Consider the following 19,904-nt stretch of genomic DNA (forward strand, 5'->3'; position numbering starts at 1 on the left):
TTTATATTAAAAAAAAATTGTTTATTGCTAGTGACTGCTTCGAACGGTAACCTTGTGATATAATGCACTTGTCAATATAACCTGTATAACCTGCTTGATCTGTACGACTATCTCAGAGCACTAGATAAAAAGTAAAAGCATGTTTGGCGATGCTGTAGGCCCAAACAGGACTTCTGTGGCGGTCCCCGCCTAGCCTGGATTTTCATCCTGATTTATCTGTAAACATCTCTGTTGATGGGCACTGAAAAGTCGAAAGCCGGTTAGGGCTACCACACGTAAGGTACGGAGAGGAACAAAATATACCAGGCTATCCCCTCCCCCGTGAGTAGTTTTGGTTTGGTCCTTTGGCGTTGATGATTTTCTGCATGGTCCACCCCGTCTGTCGTTCTCTCAGGAACGAATGTGAGGATAAAAGTTAGGATCCCTGTCTCTTTGTCACGCTTCTAGTCTTCCTTTAGTAGACATGATTTCATATTATCCATAAACCAAGACTGTTTTTTAAACGCAACTGCATTAATTTTCAATTTCTTACATTACACCAGCGCTCTCTATGAATCCATAACAAAGTTATCTTTAATACCTCTTGACATGGTTGGGTTTGCTGTCACAGACGACGATGTATCGTATCCCTTACGTTGTCTCTAACGTAATTTGGCGGCTAGATAACGGCGTACGAAATTAAATAACGGGTCCGCTAGAGACTGTGCTGGGATGAGATCACGGCACGTGGTCATCCTCTCAGCTGAGGGGAGCTAGCCGTCATTACCGTGTCTGTGCCGTGATGTATGACCGTGAGGGAGATTGGATCTGAGCGGGAGATGGGACGCAGGCGCCCGCACCAAATCAACTTAGCTCACGGCACTTATTTATTAATGGCGATCCCGCACTCCCCGAGCATTAAATGGCACCACAATACTATCAAACGCAGCAATCAGGGCATGTCGGACGTGCTTTTCGCGAAAATATGTCCACATTTAAAGGTACAAAGCACGGCGTGCAGGTCTAGTGATTACTATCTAGGATATTTTAAGAGCCTCACAGAGAGAAGTGGGGAAATACTCATATCGCAAATTTGCGGGCATCTGCCAGGTACATTAGGACGATCTCACTTCAGCATGGGGAGGTCCAATTAGTAGATGTTATAGGGTTACAGTAGCGATCAAAGGTTGTTACAAAGGGCGTCTTGTTTTACACCGTTGCCATGGTACCTAAGGACATACTGAAGGGCATGGTAAATAAAAGCTAGGAAAACGCCGTGTGTGACGCTTGGGTTTCAGAATGTGCCGGTGTGGAGAGTTAACGAAAGTGTCCTCCCCCGTGACTTTAAACTCGCCCGGATATCATTGAGTCACGCATAATGTGCGTCCCCCCCTTGTGGCACCCTCTCTGATTGTGATTCATTTGTACATTTGAATAACGTGCTCGGCAGGACTGCGTGCTGAGGTTAGGGGAACAAGACGCGCGAGGACAACACAAAAGACGGCCTGGGGCCCGCCACGACAGCACGGGAAACATCAACCACGGGCTGCTAGGGAGAAAGCATGTGCTTGTTTTCCCGTAGTGTTTGCCGTTTGGATGCTTTACATTTCCTACAACTGTTTCACAGCTGAATAGAGGCGGCCGGGAGTGTTTAAAGTACCCGCAGGACGCCACAGTCCCCGCAGCCCCGAGCTAGTGAAAGGTAAGCCCTTTTACACCACTTGATACGGAACCAGCTACTTTTTGTTGGCCCCCATTGGGCTATTCCAAAAAATAACTGAGGAGAGGGGGTTGACGACATTGGACTGGACGCTTGGACTCTAGGGGTACTTAAGGTTGGACTGGACACTTGGACTCTAGGGGTAATACTGGAACGTAGGACTGGACTCTTGGACTCTAGGGGTACTTAAGGTTGGACTGGACTCATGGACTCTAGTGGTAATACTGGAAGATAGGAAGTTGGACGCTTTGGACTCTAGGGGTACTTAAGGTTAACCGGTTGGACTGGACACTTGGACTCTAGTGGTAATACTGGAAGATAGGACTGGACGCTTTGGACTCTAGGGGTACTTAAGGTTGGACTGGACTCATGGACTCTAGTGGTAATACTGGAAGATAGGAAGTTGGACGCTTTGGACTCTAGGGGTACTTAAGGTTAACCGGTTGGACTGGACACTTGGACTCTAGTGGTAATACTGGAAGATAGGACTGGACGCTTTGGACTCTAGGGGTACTTAAGGTTGGACTGGACACTTGGACTCTAGTGGTAATACTGGAAGATAGGACTAGACGCTTTGGACTTAAGGGTTGGGCAGGATTAATTATGCTATAGTCACAAAATTCATCAGTTTATGCTTTCTGAGCAGCTACAATGCATAATATAGAATTAAAATGGCCAATAAAGCTAGCTCTAAACAAAATGCCAAAAAATTGAAGTTCTACATGGATTAGGGTTGTCCATCTACACTCTATGGCCCAATCTATACTCAGTTTTTGCCAATATCTTTGGAGATGTCGGGAGGGATCTGGAACGTTGGCCGCGGGACATCTGTCGCACTTGCAGTCATAAACAGCTATATAGCCTAATGAGCCCGCATTTTATGCTAATGAGCCCTCCTGAAGTCGGGACACATCTACACGCGCGCGGAAGCTGTCGGGGACCCCTGCTAAGCTATCGGGCGAATGGTCCGGACCTTTCGGGAGAAATTCTGCCGATATCTTAATGGCGATATTGCAGTTCCATCTAGACGCTGAAAAAAAGCTGTCGGCAAGAGTTTGTAGGCTCGTGCCTATATAGGGTTGTCTTACTCTCCAAACAGAGGTCGAATCGCGTAGATATAGTAGTAGTCGAAAAAATTACACTCGTGCTCTTCCTACGAGGAAGAGCGCAAGTGTAATTTTTTCGACTACTGCTATATCTGTGCGATTCGACCTCTGCTTGGAGAGTAGGGTTGTCTGTCTACACTCTACAGCCGATTACTACCTTGATACCTTTCATTTGTATATTTAGTATACTTTACTCAAGACATGAGTCTCTCGTAATATTGTAACATGTTCATTCACTGTCATAATTATGCTGCCTGTATTGCATGCGAATCAAAATGGCGCGTGTTTCGTCTTGCACCTGAATACCATTTATCATATTTTGAATTCGTTTACTACCCGCATTTTCCTTTATATGAGGCAGCATAGAGGATGAGGCACATGTACAGGGCGGACGGGCAATACCCAGACTTGAACTCGGCTTCTGCCCTCACCGCACTGGTGCATAGTAGTGCAAGCTGTGATAGGGTTATAGGAGAATAACAAGGAAGCAGTCACTGGTGGCAGGCCATTTCACCTGGAACATTTGACGACTTTCAATGTCTCAAACGAACGTTAGAACTTTGTTGCAAAACTTGTTTCCACTGCTACGGACTTGTTAGCATATCATTGGCATATGATCCACAACCTCCTATTACCGTCACCAGTGACGGTTTGTCTTTAGACATGAGAGAAACCGTCACGGCCCCCCGGCTGAACTGACCGATAGGCATTTGCTGTTCAGTGTTTGGCACTAGTTGAACCCCCCACTGTTACACTTGATATATCTTTGAAAAAATAATTTTTCTAATAGGAAAACTCTGTCAAAAGCTTCTTGGTCAGATCAATTAGCTCCTTGGTCAGATTCCATGACTTGCCAGAAAAAAGCTGGCTCAAAAAACAACTAGAAATTGACCAGCCAGAGGAGCTCAGAGCAGGCAACTATGTATTCCAATGTCTGGTCAAGCCCTCTGAAAAAAAATGTTTGGGGCCAAATTTCTACAAATTGTTCAGATGGCCAGATGGGGGTCTAGAGACAAAGGAAGTTCTTTATAAATTTGTGCAGACATAACATTTCCAAAATCTCTCAAAATTAGTAACAGCAAGGAGGTTATAGCCTCAATTGATACATGCGCAAATATGGCCCTGATCGATGTAGCCTCCTTTGTGGCCTAAGTTCCCCGAGTCAAGTCAAGTCAAGTCAAGTCAAAGTTTATTGCACAACGAGTGCTGGCGGTTATTGTTGGGGCGGGCGCTAATTCATGATTTTCAAACTATGGGCCAGAGACAGGGTCTCATGCCACGAAGATCATAATTTTTCTGCGCAGACACCCTCCCCAAACAACAAACACCAGCGCTTGTAGAAGGCCGCAAAGGGCCGTTCATTCTGCTTTTTTTAGGGACCGTACGGCGTTTAGTGAGGGGGGAGGGCCGGTCGCCAGGGGGGGGAGGGCCAAGCAAAAAAATATTTTGCCAGGGGGAGGGCCTAGCAAATTTTTTTTTACCTGGGGGGAGGGCCAAGCAAAAAAAAAATAGCTTGGTCTGCCAGCAAAATATGTCCCTTAAAATCCAAGAAACGGCGTTTCAGAGGGTCAAGATTTCAAAATTTTTCTGGACCTCTGCAAGGGATCGCCCGAGGTTGGCGCTCGGGATACAGTGAAAATACGAAAGGGAGGGGGCGGGGCTTATGCATGACGCCCTCGAAAACCTTCTTCACGTACAGAAATGTTATTAAACTCTAGACTAGTCTGCCAGCAAAATTTACCCCTGTCTTATTGCCCTCAAAATGTAAGAAATGGCGTTTCAGAGCTCGAGGGTAAATATTTGCAAATTTCCCTGGATCCCTTTTGACGTGACCGGCCTCGCGCCTTTGATGACCGACATCGTGATAATGTGTTTGGGGGGGGGGGGGGATTTAATTTTGTATTTCTAAATTGAAATGCTATTAAAGTTAGCTTTGTTTGTTAGCAAAATATCTCCTCAAACTGAAGGAAATAACTTTTAAGAGGGTCAAGATTTCAAAATTCTCCCGGACCTACCTTGCGATTCTTCGTGCCTTTGGCGCCGAACATGGTGTTCGGAACGTCGTTCTCAAAAACTTGAAACCCTCGTATTTTTTTTTTTTCATAGAAATGTCATCTAACCAGCAAATTTTCCCATAAAAAAGCAATGCAGGAAATCGTGGCAAAAAAAGCGTGGCATTTCTATCTCCTGCAAGTCTGCGGTCTCACGCCCGCCGGCGGCTAGAGAGAGGCGACCGGTCTTACCCCGCCGTGGGAAAATCAGCGTCAGGGGTAGGGGCCCCCCTCCCCATTAAATTTTTGGAAGTGGAATCGGGCGGTCGTTTGGGTTTTAATTTCCCCCCCCCCCCCCCCCCCCCCCCGATTTACCGTAAGTTATTACCACCACAGAACCAAGAAAAAGTCCAAAATATATGTAAATTGAAAATAGTTTCCGTCAAGCCGCTCAGGCCCGCGAGTTTGCAATACGTAAATTTAGGGCGCGGGGCGCGCGCCGCTTCGTGGCGCAAATCTACTAGAAATCCAGGTACAAATGCTTTTTAGGTGTTGATTTAATATCATAACAATGAAATAGCTTGTATAAAACAAATATTTATACCTCTATGAAGCAGATATTTATCCCTCTATTAAGCCAAGGAGCTTTTATCGGGGTGAGAGATCTGCTTCTCGATGAAAATCATAAAGTATGACGCAAAGCACATTTCCAAATGCGGAAGCGCAGTGTTTTATTGGCGTCTTGAATATTTTTTTTCAAAGTTGATAGGAGGGGGGAGGGCCAAGCAAAAATATTTTGTCTTGGGGGGAGGGCCTAGCAAAAAAAAATTTACCTGGGGGGAGGGCCATGCAAAAATTTTTTGACCCGACCCTCTGGCGACCGGCCCTCCCCCCTCACTAAACGCCGTACGGTCCCTTAGGGGTGTTGATATTACGTATTGCATCTATAGGATTATTTAGATTTTAATTTTTCAATCTTATCCTTATTTTTATTTGCCTTGATACCATGGGCCCATGGCCTCTGCAGATTAGCAACTGTCTGGCCCCTTTATGACCCAGAACCTGACTATAGCCACCCAGGGAGGATCCATTGTTCTATTCTGGCTCAATGCAAATCAGGGTAATTCACACCCTGATGTTGATTAGGGTGGTGTTCACAAACAAACATCCCTGAATGGACTGGGATACTGGGATCAAGAAGGGTATAAACTCCTTGCTTTAGATGTTGGGGGATGGGATGTTTAGGGGATGGGGGTCAAGAATTTAAAAATCCTATCTAACTCACGACACAAGGTGGTTTGACCAAGGACATAACACATTTTGTATATAATTAAAAGTTAACTCTCAATTCTATTGGCCAAGGAGGTTTAATCAAGGCAAGAACATTGAATTCTGTCCTTGGTTTATCAGATAGAGAGCTCCTTCAGTCCCTCCGTAAAAGTGACCATCAGGGTATAGAGATACTCTCCAAGCAGAAGTTCATTTTTTTTTTTTTTACGTTCCTAGACGTTTCAGACATAAGGTAAACAGGACAAGATAGAAAGGCTGACAAAAATGTCTAAAAACAAAAAAAGGCAGACCAGGCTGAACTGTGCTGGCAGAATGTTTACAGACACAGCAGACACAAAGACTGCAACGGAGGCTAGAGCAGAGATGGTACACTGCAGTCAATTGCCAGTTAGGAAATAACTCAGTAAAGTCAAGGTCTATATAACCTCCTTGGTAAAGTTGAGTAGTTTCAGCCAAGTAGAAGTCTTAAAGTTTTACACCAGTCAACCCCATGGCATTCCATACTAATATTCAGTGAGGGATAATAACAACGTAACATGACCATAGAAAACTCCACCAACCAACACTGGCCACAGATGGTCAGTCAGGCTTTAAAAAATAGGCCTGACTGCACAGTGGGGATGACTGATATTAGCTGAAGTTTCTTTTAAAAAACTTCATCTTTACAAAATTTCATGCAGGTTTGAAGGGAAATAATGCCAGCTTGTTGATTATATTGAACCCTGGTAGTGATTTTACAAATATCAGACTCCCATGCCAGGGGCAGGGATGTCTTGTTATTCGACTGAAGCAAAAGGAGATTTTGGCTGTGCTAGTGATATAACCCCTCCCTTGGGGGACCTCCTGTTGTTGTTATTTGCAAACAGGATTTTCTGACTATCAGTTGACCTTATGACCTTATGCATTTTTTTCACAGTTCACAAACACTAGGAATATGAAGTAAGGAAGCAAATATGGTAAAAAAGGTATTGTATGGGTCAATGATTTATCTTAGGTTTAGAAGATAGATACTGTGATATACATAAACTGAAATCTTTTCAATTTTTTGGCCAATATGTTACACTTGCATATTCCAGGAGCTACAAGTACAACATAAAGACCTTGCTTCCAGTTTGAATAAACCGCACAGTTTTCCCTCACTGAGGCTGAGCCAATCAGCAGTGACTGCGTTTATAGTCATGCTTGGCCTCAAAATTGAAAATCTTGAGAACATACTATAGTCTTTCATGTGGTAACCACATTTCAGTATACTAACCTACATTGTTATTGGAAATACCCTCCTTGCAAATACAAACAGCATAAGGTCTCAGCTGAGTTTCTGAAACTATCTCAAGTAGAGATGGTAGAGGTGGCCATTCTGTAGCCTCCTTCACCGGCCTCTCTGGGAAGCTTGGCAATTTTTTTTTGTGGGGGGGGGGGGGGTGGCGGTAGGTCGATTCGCGATTTTTTACCGGGAATATGCCGGGAAAGGAAATATGCCGGGAAAGGAATATACACCGGAAAGCTTGTACGGGCTAGGCGAAATCGGCTTCCCAGTAGGCCTGCTACTTGTCGCTATCTACAAACGCAATAATGATTAAGAATGCCTTTCAGACGGCCAATTAATGTATTCGCGAGAAGTTATTCACACTGCCGCGAGAAGTAATTCACACTTCAACGTTAATAGTGCACGGCCACTTCGAAGCGTGCCACAAACCTACGTAACGTTACCGGAAACCGTGCACTGTGAGACTGCCTGCCTTTGTCACTTCCAGAGTTACAATTATTGATACAACGGTTTGAATAATTGATACACGTGCAAAACTTACATTTCAGATCAGTGTAAAACATTTTTTCCAGTGGGTTTAAAACATACTTTCAGACACCATCGATGATCCGACCAGCAATCTGAATGGGGAGGGGGGCGAGAGTTACGTAAAAAGACGGTCGCTCGATCTCGAAAAATACAAAAAACGATTTCCCACACGTAGTGCAAACAAGCCTTGCCTGATCAGCAACAAGGGCATGAAATGGCGAGATGACGATGACCATGGTGAGTTCTCTGGCAATCGACGGCAATATCTGATAGCAGAGCGACTTGCCTTGGCCTGTAGCAAGGCCAAGAAAACAATCATTGCCTTCGCAGACCGCAGCAACGGCCAGGGATTGTCCTTCCCTCAACTCGGGGAAGCTCTTTCGTACATGATGGGAAGTTTCAGCGGAGTTTTTCTACGGTAAGTACTCGTTTTCAAATGAGCCGTGTTTTGAAATGCGTGACCCGACGACCGTTACAAAGTTACGGGTCATCGCGCGACGGGGCGTGTGCCGGGCTGCCAGTGCTGGACGCGTTCATGACGGGAAGTTCGCACATCCATACCAAATGGTGATAAGTGTTTTTAATAGGGCTTTGTAGATAGCGACAAGTAGCAGGCCTACTGGGAAGCCGATTTCGCCTAGCCCGTACAAGCTTTCCGGTGTATATTCCTTTCCCGGCATATTTCCTTTCCCGGCATATTCACGGTAAAAAATCGCGAATAGACCTACCGCCATTCTGGTGTAAACAAGCACAGTGATAGGTAACTCCATGGGTGGGCGAATAATTAGTCATGCATACTCCAGGCTGGCTAACAGCTGTGACTGTCTTGAAGATCTCCTTCACATCATCTTTGAAAAGTCATACCTTTTGCTATTAGGGTAAGAAACAAATGGCATTGTAGTCTATATATGAGTTATTTTTCCCTGTAAGAACTCTGGATGAGCATACCCTGGTATCCAGAGAACAGTGCTCGCGGCTACGGTTCTTTCCCGGGCCGCTAGCAACATAGCCCCGTAAATCGAATTAGCCGGCCCGGCGAGATACGCCCCGCGCAGTAATTCCCTTAGCCGGCTAAGTTGTACTCTGATATCCAGGGTAGGATGAGCAAGGAGGCGATCCGATGAGCAAGAAACAGTGGGAACAGGCACCCCACTGGGCAGAGTCTGATATTGGTCAGATAAACCCACATGTCTGTCAACCATCTGTGGTCATTTTGTATCTGGTGTTGTAACTTCCCTCCTGAATAAAGGACTATGCAATTCTACAGGGTTGCTCTAGTTGACTTATTTTTTAGTTCACGTTGCACTGGTTGATAAATCTACTAGCCTGTGACTAGACCCCCCCTCCCATTTTTTGTGTCCTCTATGCCTCTCCTCTAAGGAGTCTCACCAGGTGGCCCTTTGTCTTTCCCCACACACACATGGTGTTATCCTGTCATCTCCTGACGCCTGCTGGTGTTGTGGAATTGGGTTGAACATATTTTTTAAAATCCATTTGCCCTATAGAGCAAATTCATAAAAAATCATGATGGCCCAAGTCACTTTTCACTGGCCCCAAATTAAAAGTTTCTATGTATATCCCTGTACTTTTCAAAACCAAGGAGTTGAGACTCTTGCAGCTTGTGCGGATGTCATGTACTTGTTGACAAGGAGCATGATCTATAGTACCTTGCTTTACAGAGCAGCTCAGACCAATTTACATCTACCATCTAAAGAATAGCACAAATGGAATGTGGGGCAAAAGGATTGAGCCTGAGCGGTTCACACTCAGAAAAACAGTTTGAATAAAACATTTATCTGAATTAAAAATTTTCTATCTGATCCAAAATTGTGTTCACATTTGATTGCTCTTCGGCAATTCGATTAGTGTGCCCTCAGTCTTATCCGAATAAAACTTTCACAGACGTATCGCTGCGTCTTGCGGTAGTTGGCGGTGAGATTCTTAACTTTATCTCTGCACCGTTCAAGGGATTTCTCAACTCCATGCTCCACCATTCCTTTGGATATATCTTCATAAATGTCCGTTTTTATGGATCGACCTTCCCAAGCTTTTTCTGCGTCTCCTCCCGCCCCAGACGGAAATGAGCAGCTTCGTTTGTTCTGGTGTTCACTTGGCGAATGATGAAGATTTCCCTTTCTCTCCGCTCATTGTTGTTGGAAGTAAAACACAGCAGAAAATGCTCGCTGAAAAACGAAGCGATCAGGCGTGTATAGTGTTTCCCACACAATGCAAAGTAGGACCACAAGTTCCCGGATGCATGACGTCACACCCTGGAACGTAGCGGAATCCTATCCACTTGCGCGTTCACACTGCTGAATCACATGAATCGGGACACCCTGTAGCGCAGTTCTATCCACTTGCCCCAGTTCTATCCACCTCCCCGAGGTGGATCGTGAAGGATTCACTTTGACGAAATCCAAGTGATTTGGGAGCGTTCACACTGCAGAAGCATATTAGAATTGGGTCGTTTTATTAGGATAACATGTTTTTCAAATTGTTTTTCTGAGTATGAATGGGGTCAAGGCTGGTACTCAGGCTGGCTGATTGTGGATGAATGGTAGGGTCATTCACATTGCAATTTGGCCCAATCTGCACTTTCACTTGCAATGCCAATCGCTTCGCTTAGATCAAGGAGGTTCTATCAAGGCAACTTTTTTATGTCAATCTTTTTTTTTTTAATTCGCTTGCTCGCATCACTTTTTGGATTCCCAGAGGATGTCATCCATATAATCAAATCAACATGGCCTAATTAAGAAATAAGTGCTGTTGCAGTGCAGGACTAGTATGAACGTACCTTATAGTACCAGAAAAGCGGCTTGCAGGCCGATTTCAGCTTCTAATGAATAAATAAAGGTTCAAACAAACAACAAACCTTAGTTTTGGGTTACATTATGAAGTGTCCATCCTGGCATGGGATGATTTTTTTCAAGTTCAATTTTGGAAGAGTCCCTTTTTGGCATAAGAAGGACAGAGTAAAAATTTCTAAATTTGGTCATAAGCAAATACCAACCTTTCTACTACTACTAGTTACCTTCGCTTACAGATTTCCTACAGATTTGAAAATGTTTTCCTGAGAGGATGTTGGCAAGAATGGCCAACTAGTCTATAAAATAGCTACATTTGTTGGTATGTTTGTTGTGTATTAGCATCTATAGAATTAATATTCAGGCAGATCTACCAGTGGCATAAGGAGTTCGGCTTGTCAAGAGTCCTATAAAAATTAAAAGTGTCTATTCAGTAGATTAAAACGTATTAGAAGCTGTGAAAACAATATTCCCCTGAACACATCTTGAAATCTATTTTCAGTTTCCCTCTGTCCTCTGCTGCTCCATGCATACCCAGGTGCATACCCATCAAGTGACCAGTCTAGCATTGTTGAATGCTCAGGCCTGTTATCAGTAGGGATAATCACTGCCCCTCCCACCTGCCCCACCCATCTCTTCAAGAAGGGTAAACTGCAAATCCTTTGCATCCAAGTGTAAACCAGCAGTCACTTGACGCATGATGGGGGGCTTGTTGATAGGAGGAGTGATGAACTGAAAGTTTTATCTAAGACCCTGTTTACACTCAAAAAGAACAAGCTGATTGCGATTCCCTGGTACCTGGACTTAGATACTTTTATACTTTCGTACACCATTGTAGGTTTTCTCAAACCCAGGTCATTTAGGGTCATGACCTAACTAACATAATATATGTTGGCGAAGAGGGAGATCTTCTGCTCAAAGATGTCCTTGTTTTTTCATGGATTTTTCTAGCTTGCTCTGTGCTTCATGCATTTCCTCTCTCCTCCAAAGCGCGATCAAAAGCTTAATTGTTTGCTTCCGATTCCACTTGCCTTGACCCTATTAAGCATTTTTTTTTCTTTCCAGACATTATCGATAGGCACAAGAATAAGTTAAGTGAGCAAACTTGTCAGCGTGGCATGTGGTATGGGTCCCGAACTACGCAAACTTTGACCCTGTGTACCTGGATATACAACCTCCAACTGGGGGAAAATTTGCATAGAATCTATCCACGTTGCGTTCACATTCAGGGTTCGAGCCAAGCCGATTGTTCGCAAGTGTCTCAAACTACCTCTCAAGAATGGATTGCAAACGAGCTGGATCAGTGAAAATCCAAGCCGATTGGAGCGTTCACAAAAAACAATGACCTCTCCACCGCAAAGCCAGCACTAAGACGAAAATTTTCGAAGTATTAGGAGAGGGAAGCAGGACTTTGGTCGTAATATTTTGGACTGGACAGTAGGACTCTAGGGGGTCGTAGTATTTTGGACTGGACTCGGGTTTGAAGCATTTGGACTGGACAGTAGGACTCTAGGGGTCATAGTATTTTGGACTTGGACTCAAGGGGTCGAAGCATTTGGACTGGACAGCTGGACTCTAGGGGTCGTAGTATTTTGAACTTGGACTCAAGGGGTCGAAGCATTTGGACTGGACAGTTGGACTCTAGGGGTCGTAGTATTTTGGACCTGGACTCTAGGGGTCAAAGCATTTGGACTGGACAGTAGGACTCTAGGGTTCGTAGTATTTTGGACCCGGACTCTAGGGGTCAAAGCATTTGGACTGGACAGCTGGACTCTAGGGGTCGGAAGCAAATTTTGGTGTCGTCAACCCCCCCTCTATTTTTTTTTTTTGGAACAGCCCATTTGCGGACCGTTAGTCGTCACTGCATACAAAGGACACTCTAGCCGAGGCAGTCCGATACGGATAGCGGGGTATGAATACCGTGCTTGTTTGTGTTCAAACGGGGCGGTTGAACCGACCAGTGTTTTCGTGTTTTCCCATGCCGTCCCAGGTAGCACAACGCTTTCACTGATACGCGCTAATAAGTCTGGCACAGATGCGGCGTGCTATCACCTACTGTTCTGTCTCACCGCCAAAATTAGTTTTAGTAACGTCGTTTCGTAGTCAAGTCATGTAGCCGTGAAGTTTGCGTTTTAATTTATTGGCTTCCCACGGATTATACTTCTCTCCACAAGATTAAACCCAGACGATAACAAGGGATCCCTGGAAAATGTAGAAGTATGGAAGATATCACTAACTGCTTAGGGGGAGGGGGGCATGCCAAACGTTAATCTTATGTGTCCCCAGTTCAAGATGTCCTAAATATGCGCCGTCACAGATTGTCCGAATTATCACGCGATTACTTGGCGAATATTTGCACAACAATGATGAGGTCATTGATAATGGAAGTGCGGACAATGCTCCAGAGGAAACAGCTAACCGCCGCTTAATATACACAGAAAGGATTTTGAAAAGATCGTGTTAACTTTGCAAGCGGCAAAAGTGACTGTCCATTTTTGTTTAGTCCACAGATAAGTCGATCTCGAACGCTAGAGACCTGCGCTATTTTGATTGTGGGGTCTGGATCATTAAAATACCGCAAAATGTTGCTCAATGATTACGTCCAGCACCTACTAGACATAGTCCCTCAGTGGAAAAAATAACGATAAGTACTATTATATTTGAAATTTCTCAGAAAGATGAAATATCTGTAAAATCAATCCTCTATCTCAACACAAACTCAAGGGGGGGGGGTATTTGTCCAGATGTTAACTACCTTTTTAGCAGAACAATGCGCCTCTGTAAGGACACATCTGTAAAGTTGCTTGCCCACCTCCTTCCTTCAAACAAGGTCAAAGTCAATCAGCTCCTCCCAACAAATATGAAGTTGCTATCACACCCTTGGGTCAAAATAAAGACTTGGTCGAAGAGCATACCACTCAATGTCATCAGATGACTTCAACGTGGTTAAGACGAGTCATACTTTAACTGTACGTAAGGCTGACAGCCATCGGTTGTGTTTGCCCTTGTTGTTACAGTTGATTTAACCTAAGTGATATATGCACACTGCCCACAATCTTGTGTATAGAGTGGATTTATGGCTCTAGTTATTTGTTTTCCGCACGGTTTGGATACAACTGTAAGCCGCTACCTCCTTGTACTGTATGGTTCTACAAATGTCATAAAGTCGGCAGAGAACTGGAGGGCAGTCGAAAATGAACCCCTCCCCAACTAAAATCACTAAAATCGTTTAAACGCGGACCGCTGTATTTGCTATGCTGGAGAAGTCAAGTAGGGAATCCGGGGATATTGGTTTACCCATCAGGAATCCATCTCTCGGAATTAGAGCCAGAAATAAAACGAAAATAAAGATTTCGACGGATTTGGTTTTGATTAGATTTGGTGCTGTCAATACGTTAACTTGATACTCCGGAATCCACGACCAAATTTTATTACTGTACCAAGCTGCTTCTGATAGTACCAACGTTTGGTAGAACCGGTATACATCTTTTGACACTCACAAATAACCGTGTACGAGTGTATATAATGAAAACCAAACATGGCTACAGGCTAGAAATGTCATCGGCCGGCGACAGCTCTTGTTCGGTAGCATGTAGAGGTCAAAACGCCATGCACATGTTTGTTAGAAAACTGGCGTCCGGAAAAAGCTGTGTGGATAGATATCCGTGGAGGGCCGGGGTCTCTGGGGTACAGCCGGTGCGGCCCGCTTTTAAAACAGCACAAGAAAGCCATTAACCGGATGACGTTCGCCTTGAGGGACGGTACAGTAATCCTGCAGGGGAGGTCCTCACGTCATGAGAGGATTACGGGGGATTTTCTCTCCATCTGGCGTAAAATTCGTTATTTGTTCTAGATAGGTTTTAAAGCTCGTGCTTGTTTCATCTATCCTTTCTTTTTAGTAGGACAATTTATCGTTATGACATTAGTATGTATATGACCATTTATCGTTATGACAATGTATATAAAAGGTAGAAAAAGAGTGTTTCTTTGTCTAGTAGGTTGATTGAAAGTGTAGATATAATAGGATACGTTTATAACCATTAAATGTTTCTGTCCCCCTCAGGGAGAACAACGCTTCCCAGTGATTGACACTGACCCTCAGGAAATTGACTGGGAGGAATCGATTTCTAACAGCCGTGGAAATTGGGACGCGGCGGTATATTACCGGACTGACGACGCCCCTCTCCATCCTCCAGCAGCCGGTCCCGACCACGTGGGCAGAGGGTGGCTACTACTACTACAGTCTCCTGGGAACGTGAATCTGTTTAGGGCTTGTCTCCGTAAATCAGACTATCCCCTGGGAACGAGAACGTAAGGGAGGGTCGGCGGCTTATAACGTGACAGCTGCTTATTTGCCCCCATTGTGTATCTGCCCAACCTCCTTGATCTGTCTAACAGCGCAGTGGGCTTACCTCAAAAATCGTTAGAGTGACGGACCTGTATTATCTTCAGACCGTTAGAGAGGACTTTCAGGAAAAACTAGATAAGAACAGGCCCCTTTCGTCAGCCCGCCTGGATCAAAAAGGACTTGGAGACCAACACTTCCCGCCGAGATCGAAGCCCGATCGATTTGTGACAGACGAGCTACAAGCCCTTTATGAAAAACCTAATCAACCAGTGATTTAGTCTTCGCAATGGAGGATATGGCAGGGCGACGTGTATTGATGTGCGTGTGCTTTCTGGCTATGGTCGCGGGAGCCCTTTCGTGTCCGGAACTGTGTTTCTGCCTTCCAGGGGACAAGACCGTCTTGTGCGACAGTAAGGGGCTCACCTCCCTCCCCAACGGTATTCCGGAGTCAGTCACCCTCCTGCGAGTCACCAACAACAACCTCACCGTCCTGGATCCCGACGTCGTCCGAAGACTGCCGAACCTACTGGCCTTCTACGTCGACGATAACCAAATAAGGCAACTACCGAATCTACTTCCCGGTGCAGCCAACCTGAACACGTTGTCCATTCGTGGGAACTACATCTCTTCCATTCCGCCAGCGTTTCTGAACGAGTCTATCACCCTGAACCGACTGTACTTGTCGGGAAACCAGCTCTCCCGAGTTCCCATTGACGCCTTGCGGGCTGTAAGAGAGACCCTGACGATCTTAGACCTCAGCGACAACCCAGTAGTAGTCAAACCTGGAGACTTTTCTATTCTCATCAACTTGAAGTTTCTAAAACTCGCCGGCGTTTCTCAAACGTTCCTCCCAGAGGGAACACTAAACGGCCTGGAGGCTTTGACGTATTTGGACATTTCCATGCCAAATCTTCGCTCCATTCCCAAAACAGAGCTAGCCGGCTTGCGCGTCCTTCAGGAACTGGTGGCGGAGCGGACGTCCATATCGGCGCTGAGTGACGGGTCGTTCCCGCGTCTTCCAACAGTCCGCCGTCTCAAAATGGACAACTCAGTCAAACTTCGCGCGCTCAACGACAGGGCGCTCTCTGGCCTCGTCAATGTCGAAACTGTCACGTTCCGAAACTCGCCGTTGTTGTCCTTTATCGAGGAGGGCGCGTTCTCGGGCCTGGCAGCGGTGCGTGAACTTGACCTGAGGTCATGCGGACTCATGGCGCTGCAGGACCGCACGTTCCTGCCCGTGGCCAGGACTCTAGAAGTCCTGTACCTGGGCAGAAACCCGTTCTCCTGCGACTGTCGTATGAAGTGGTTCGGGCGGTGGTTGCAGCAGGCGGTGGCCACCTACGCTCTCGACTCGGAAGAGATCGTCTGCGAGCGCGCCAGCTACCCGGAAGCGTTGAACAGCACCGTGCTGAACATCCCCATCTCCAACTTCTCCTGCGTCGTGCCAACAGTTGTCGACTTGACCCCGACCACGACGGTCCTCACCGGCGACTCCATGGAACTGGTCTGCCGGGCAGACGGCTTGCCTGACCCGGTGCTGGTCTGGAACACTCCGCAAGGCAGCTTTAACGCAACCTCCTTCAACCTGACCGCCACCGGTGTGGCCGCGACTCTGTACCTGGGCGACATCTCGCCCGACAATGACGGGAACTACACATGTATAGCTCGGAGCGACCAGGGCAAGTCCCAAAACTCCATGACACTAACTGTCCTACCACAACAAATCGTAGGCGGCGCTCCTTCCAATTCTATTGTTGCAGTAGCGACGTTGTACTGTGCAGTGATTTTGGCCATTTTAGTCATGTAATATTCAACGTGGGCAGCTGTTACCTACATTGACCTATTCATTCCCGACCGTCAATCATAAAATATGCATGTACGTAATACACCTTGGTGTAAAAATGTGAACTGTAATCCCCAGGGTTCATAGGGTGCCGGCAGAGTGACATCAATCACAATAGACCGCACATGTTACTAGAAAAAATCTCTCTGTACAGATTTTTAAAAGAAAAAATCGTAATGGAGGTATATTTGATTTTGAACACATATTTACTGTATATGAACTCATAGCTGTTTGTGGTGAATGTGAAATTAGGCTCGGATGTGAGTCTGGCCCATTGTTGATGTCCGTGCAATTGTGTGGAAAGTAGATGGCACAGCAGCCAGTAGAAGGTACGCTGGGTACTAGACTATTTTGTACCGGCTTAGCTCTAACGCTCATGGAAACATTCCGGTTGGGATGACTGACTAGTGCGGCCCTTCTACCTCCTGGAAATGTTTCTAACAAGAAAAAGAGATTTCAATTTTTCTCGTTTTTACGGAAAAAACAAACTTGGAAGGGAAACCATAGGATGGCCAAACCAAGGAGGTCCGTATTCTAAACCTCTTCGTCCGAACAAAAATCAAAGCAATAGATCTTGTGATTTTTTGTCACGCGATATTTGACAAGATCTCTCATTTCCTTCCATCTGATACGGCTCCATTGGGTAAAATGGGTAAAAACAGCCATCCTTGAATATCTGTCAAAACCTTGCTGTTAAAAACATGGTTTCTTGATAGCTGTGTATATGTATGTACCATGCAGTGAATGAAAGGACTTAGGTGCAGTCATAGTTAAACTTTCCACAGTGAGATTTTTGGACCATCAACAGGAAATATACATTGTATAAATCGTGATAAAATACAGAAATTTGACATACTTAGTATCGTCTGACAACAATGCGTTCTGTCATACACGTAAATAAAACAAATTAATGTGTACCTGAATGCACCTGCTCCTAGAGCTACAGTCATTAAGCACAGAACGTAGAAGTACCGAATTTGTAGTGTAGATCTGCTAATTTTGGACAGTGTTGTAAATTGAAACCAGTTTTGTATTTTATGGATGCTGCTGTTAGTTTCTCAGCACGCCACCCTTGCCATTACAGTTGAAACCATTACACGTCAGTCAGGAATGTCAAAGATTCATGTCAATCATATATGGGTTGAACCATCTAAAATATGTGCGACAAAAGGGGAAGTATTCCTATGTTAGCTCACAGACAGCCTTTAAATGGCGACTATTGTGAGAGGTTACCATGATGTTTAATAAATGCCAGTATTATTTCGGTACCTTACAAATAAAGAATGATGTAAGATGACTATGATGTCATTGTGTTTGTGAAATGAGTTCTGTAGCTTAGCGCTCTCGTTCCCATGGGGGCATGCATCGTACATGAGTCATGTCATCAAGGGGTTACAAAAGTACCGCTGACTTCATGGATCATCCTGTCAAATTTGCGCTTGCCCTTTTGATCAGAAACGAGAGATACAAATCTAAAGTGATTCTTGAAACATTACCTTGCAAATTGCATTGTCGTGAATTGATTTCTCATATCCCAAAATGCAGCCCAAACTCTCCCGATCGCCCTGAACCCTAAATGGGATTCATTGCAACACAACCCTATTAAACAGAACTGAAAGGTCACGGTGGGGCACTGGTTCATTGAATCAGGAAGGACGGTTTATTTGATAAACTTGGTAAGCTAAAAGCGTGGAAGCTTTCTGAAATCTAATAAGGGGTTAACATGGAGATGGATTATTGTTAACACGCCTCCCTCTTGGTGGGACGTCGCGTAACGTTCCATTATCAGAGGACACGGGGTCTCGCTGTGGTCCTATTTCAATATAATAAAGAAATCTGTTTTCCTTGGTCACAGGGGTTTATCATTGTGTCAGGAGTGGGGCTTTGGGTGATTGAAAGAAGCGTGCAGGTTTTGGAGGTCAGTAGGAGAAGCAGGAAAGGTCATATATGATGATGAGGTCAGGGCTCAGGTCACGGGGCTGTAGGATTTTTCATGTCCCGCAGTAAGTTGATTATAAAGGTGGTACATTATCTTGCAACACAAGCTCCTATGGGTTATGTGTGAGAGGATAGGAACGTATATTTGTGTTTTTTTCATAATTTTCATATTTTTTCCATGTTGAGTTTTCCATGTATTATATATTTTGTTATGTGATTTTCACGAAACGCCAGTTTGTCTGGCTCAATCATCCCAACCGCGAAATCAAATTTTCTTGTACAGTTTCATAGACTTTTTCATCACAATTCTAGGCCTAATCACAATTCTAACTTGGCTAAAACAAATTCCACAATATGTATTCTATCTCTATGTATCCTAATGTTACAACGTAACAATGATTGATAATATAATAAAAATCTGTTGATAAGGACATGTTAGATAGTCACGTGTTCGTAACAGGATTACTTCTAACCCCCATGGATTTTACTTCTCCGTCTTCCCGGCATGATAAAACTAATCAGTTATCACTGGTACGGTGCTGTGTCGCTGTACGAGGAATCTACTTAAAATACATGTGGAAATAAGCGACATTTGGCTATGTTACTAATCTGTCATTGTCAAACATGTCAAAGTCTAATGTCAAACATCCTTCCGAGGCGATGTAGACAGATTATGAGCAGTTTTCTGTAATGAAAAACCACCGACCGACTTCAGCAGGGGTGTTTTGGTGCAGGACATGACTCAATTAGATTTGTCGAGTGTTCCCCGATGTCAGTTCACCAAAACTTCATGTTAACAAAATACTAGTAATCGCTTCTGTAATACTATAACATATCGTAAATGCCCAACTTTTGAACACGAAACAGTCAAGATGCACATCACACACGTTTCAAGCTTAAATATAGTGATAGAAATAAACTTTAAATTGAACAACAATTCTAGGAACTTGCAAATGTCACATACGAGAGAGAGTGAGAGAGAGCGAGAGAGAGAGAGAGCGAGCGCGTTTGTATATATATATATATATATATATATATATATATATATATGTGTGTGTGTGTGTGTGTGTGTGTGTGTGTGTGTGTGTGT

The 19,904-nt window shown here is 44.6% G+C and overlaps 1 protein-coding gene across 1 annotated transcript; it reads left to right on the forward strand.

Moving 5' to 3' along the window:
• The first annotated feature begins 1,236 nt into the window (after nt 1–1,236).
• Nucleotides 1,237–18,179, forward strand: LOC118425924 (leucine-rich repeat and immunoglobulin-like domain-containing nogo receptor-interacting protein 3). Its single transcript, XM_035835090.1, has 2 exons — nt 1,237–1,681; nt 14,749–18,179. The coding sequence occupies exon 2, from the start codon at nt 15,320–15,322 to the stop codon at nt 16,838–16,840; it is 1,521 nt and encodes a 506-aa protein (XP_035690983.1). The 5' UTR covers nt 1,237–1,681; nt 14,749–15,319; the 3' UTR covers nt 16,841–18,179.
• The last annotated feature ends 1,725 nt before the right edge of the window (nt 18,180–19,904 follow it).

The sequence above is a fragment of the Branchiostoma floridae genome, chromosome 11, assembly GCF_000003815.2.
Source record: "Branchiostoma floridae strain S238N-H82 chromosome 11, Bfl_VNyyK, whole genome shotgun sequence".
NCBI lineage: Eukaryota > Metazoa > Chordata > Leptocardii > Amphioxiformes > Branchiostomatidae > Branchiostoma > Branchiostoma floridae.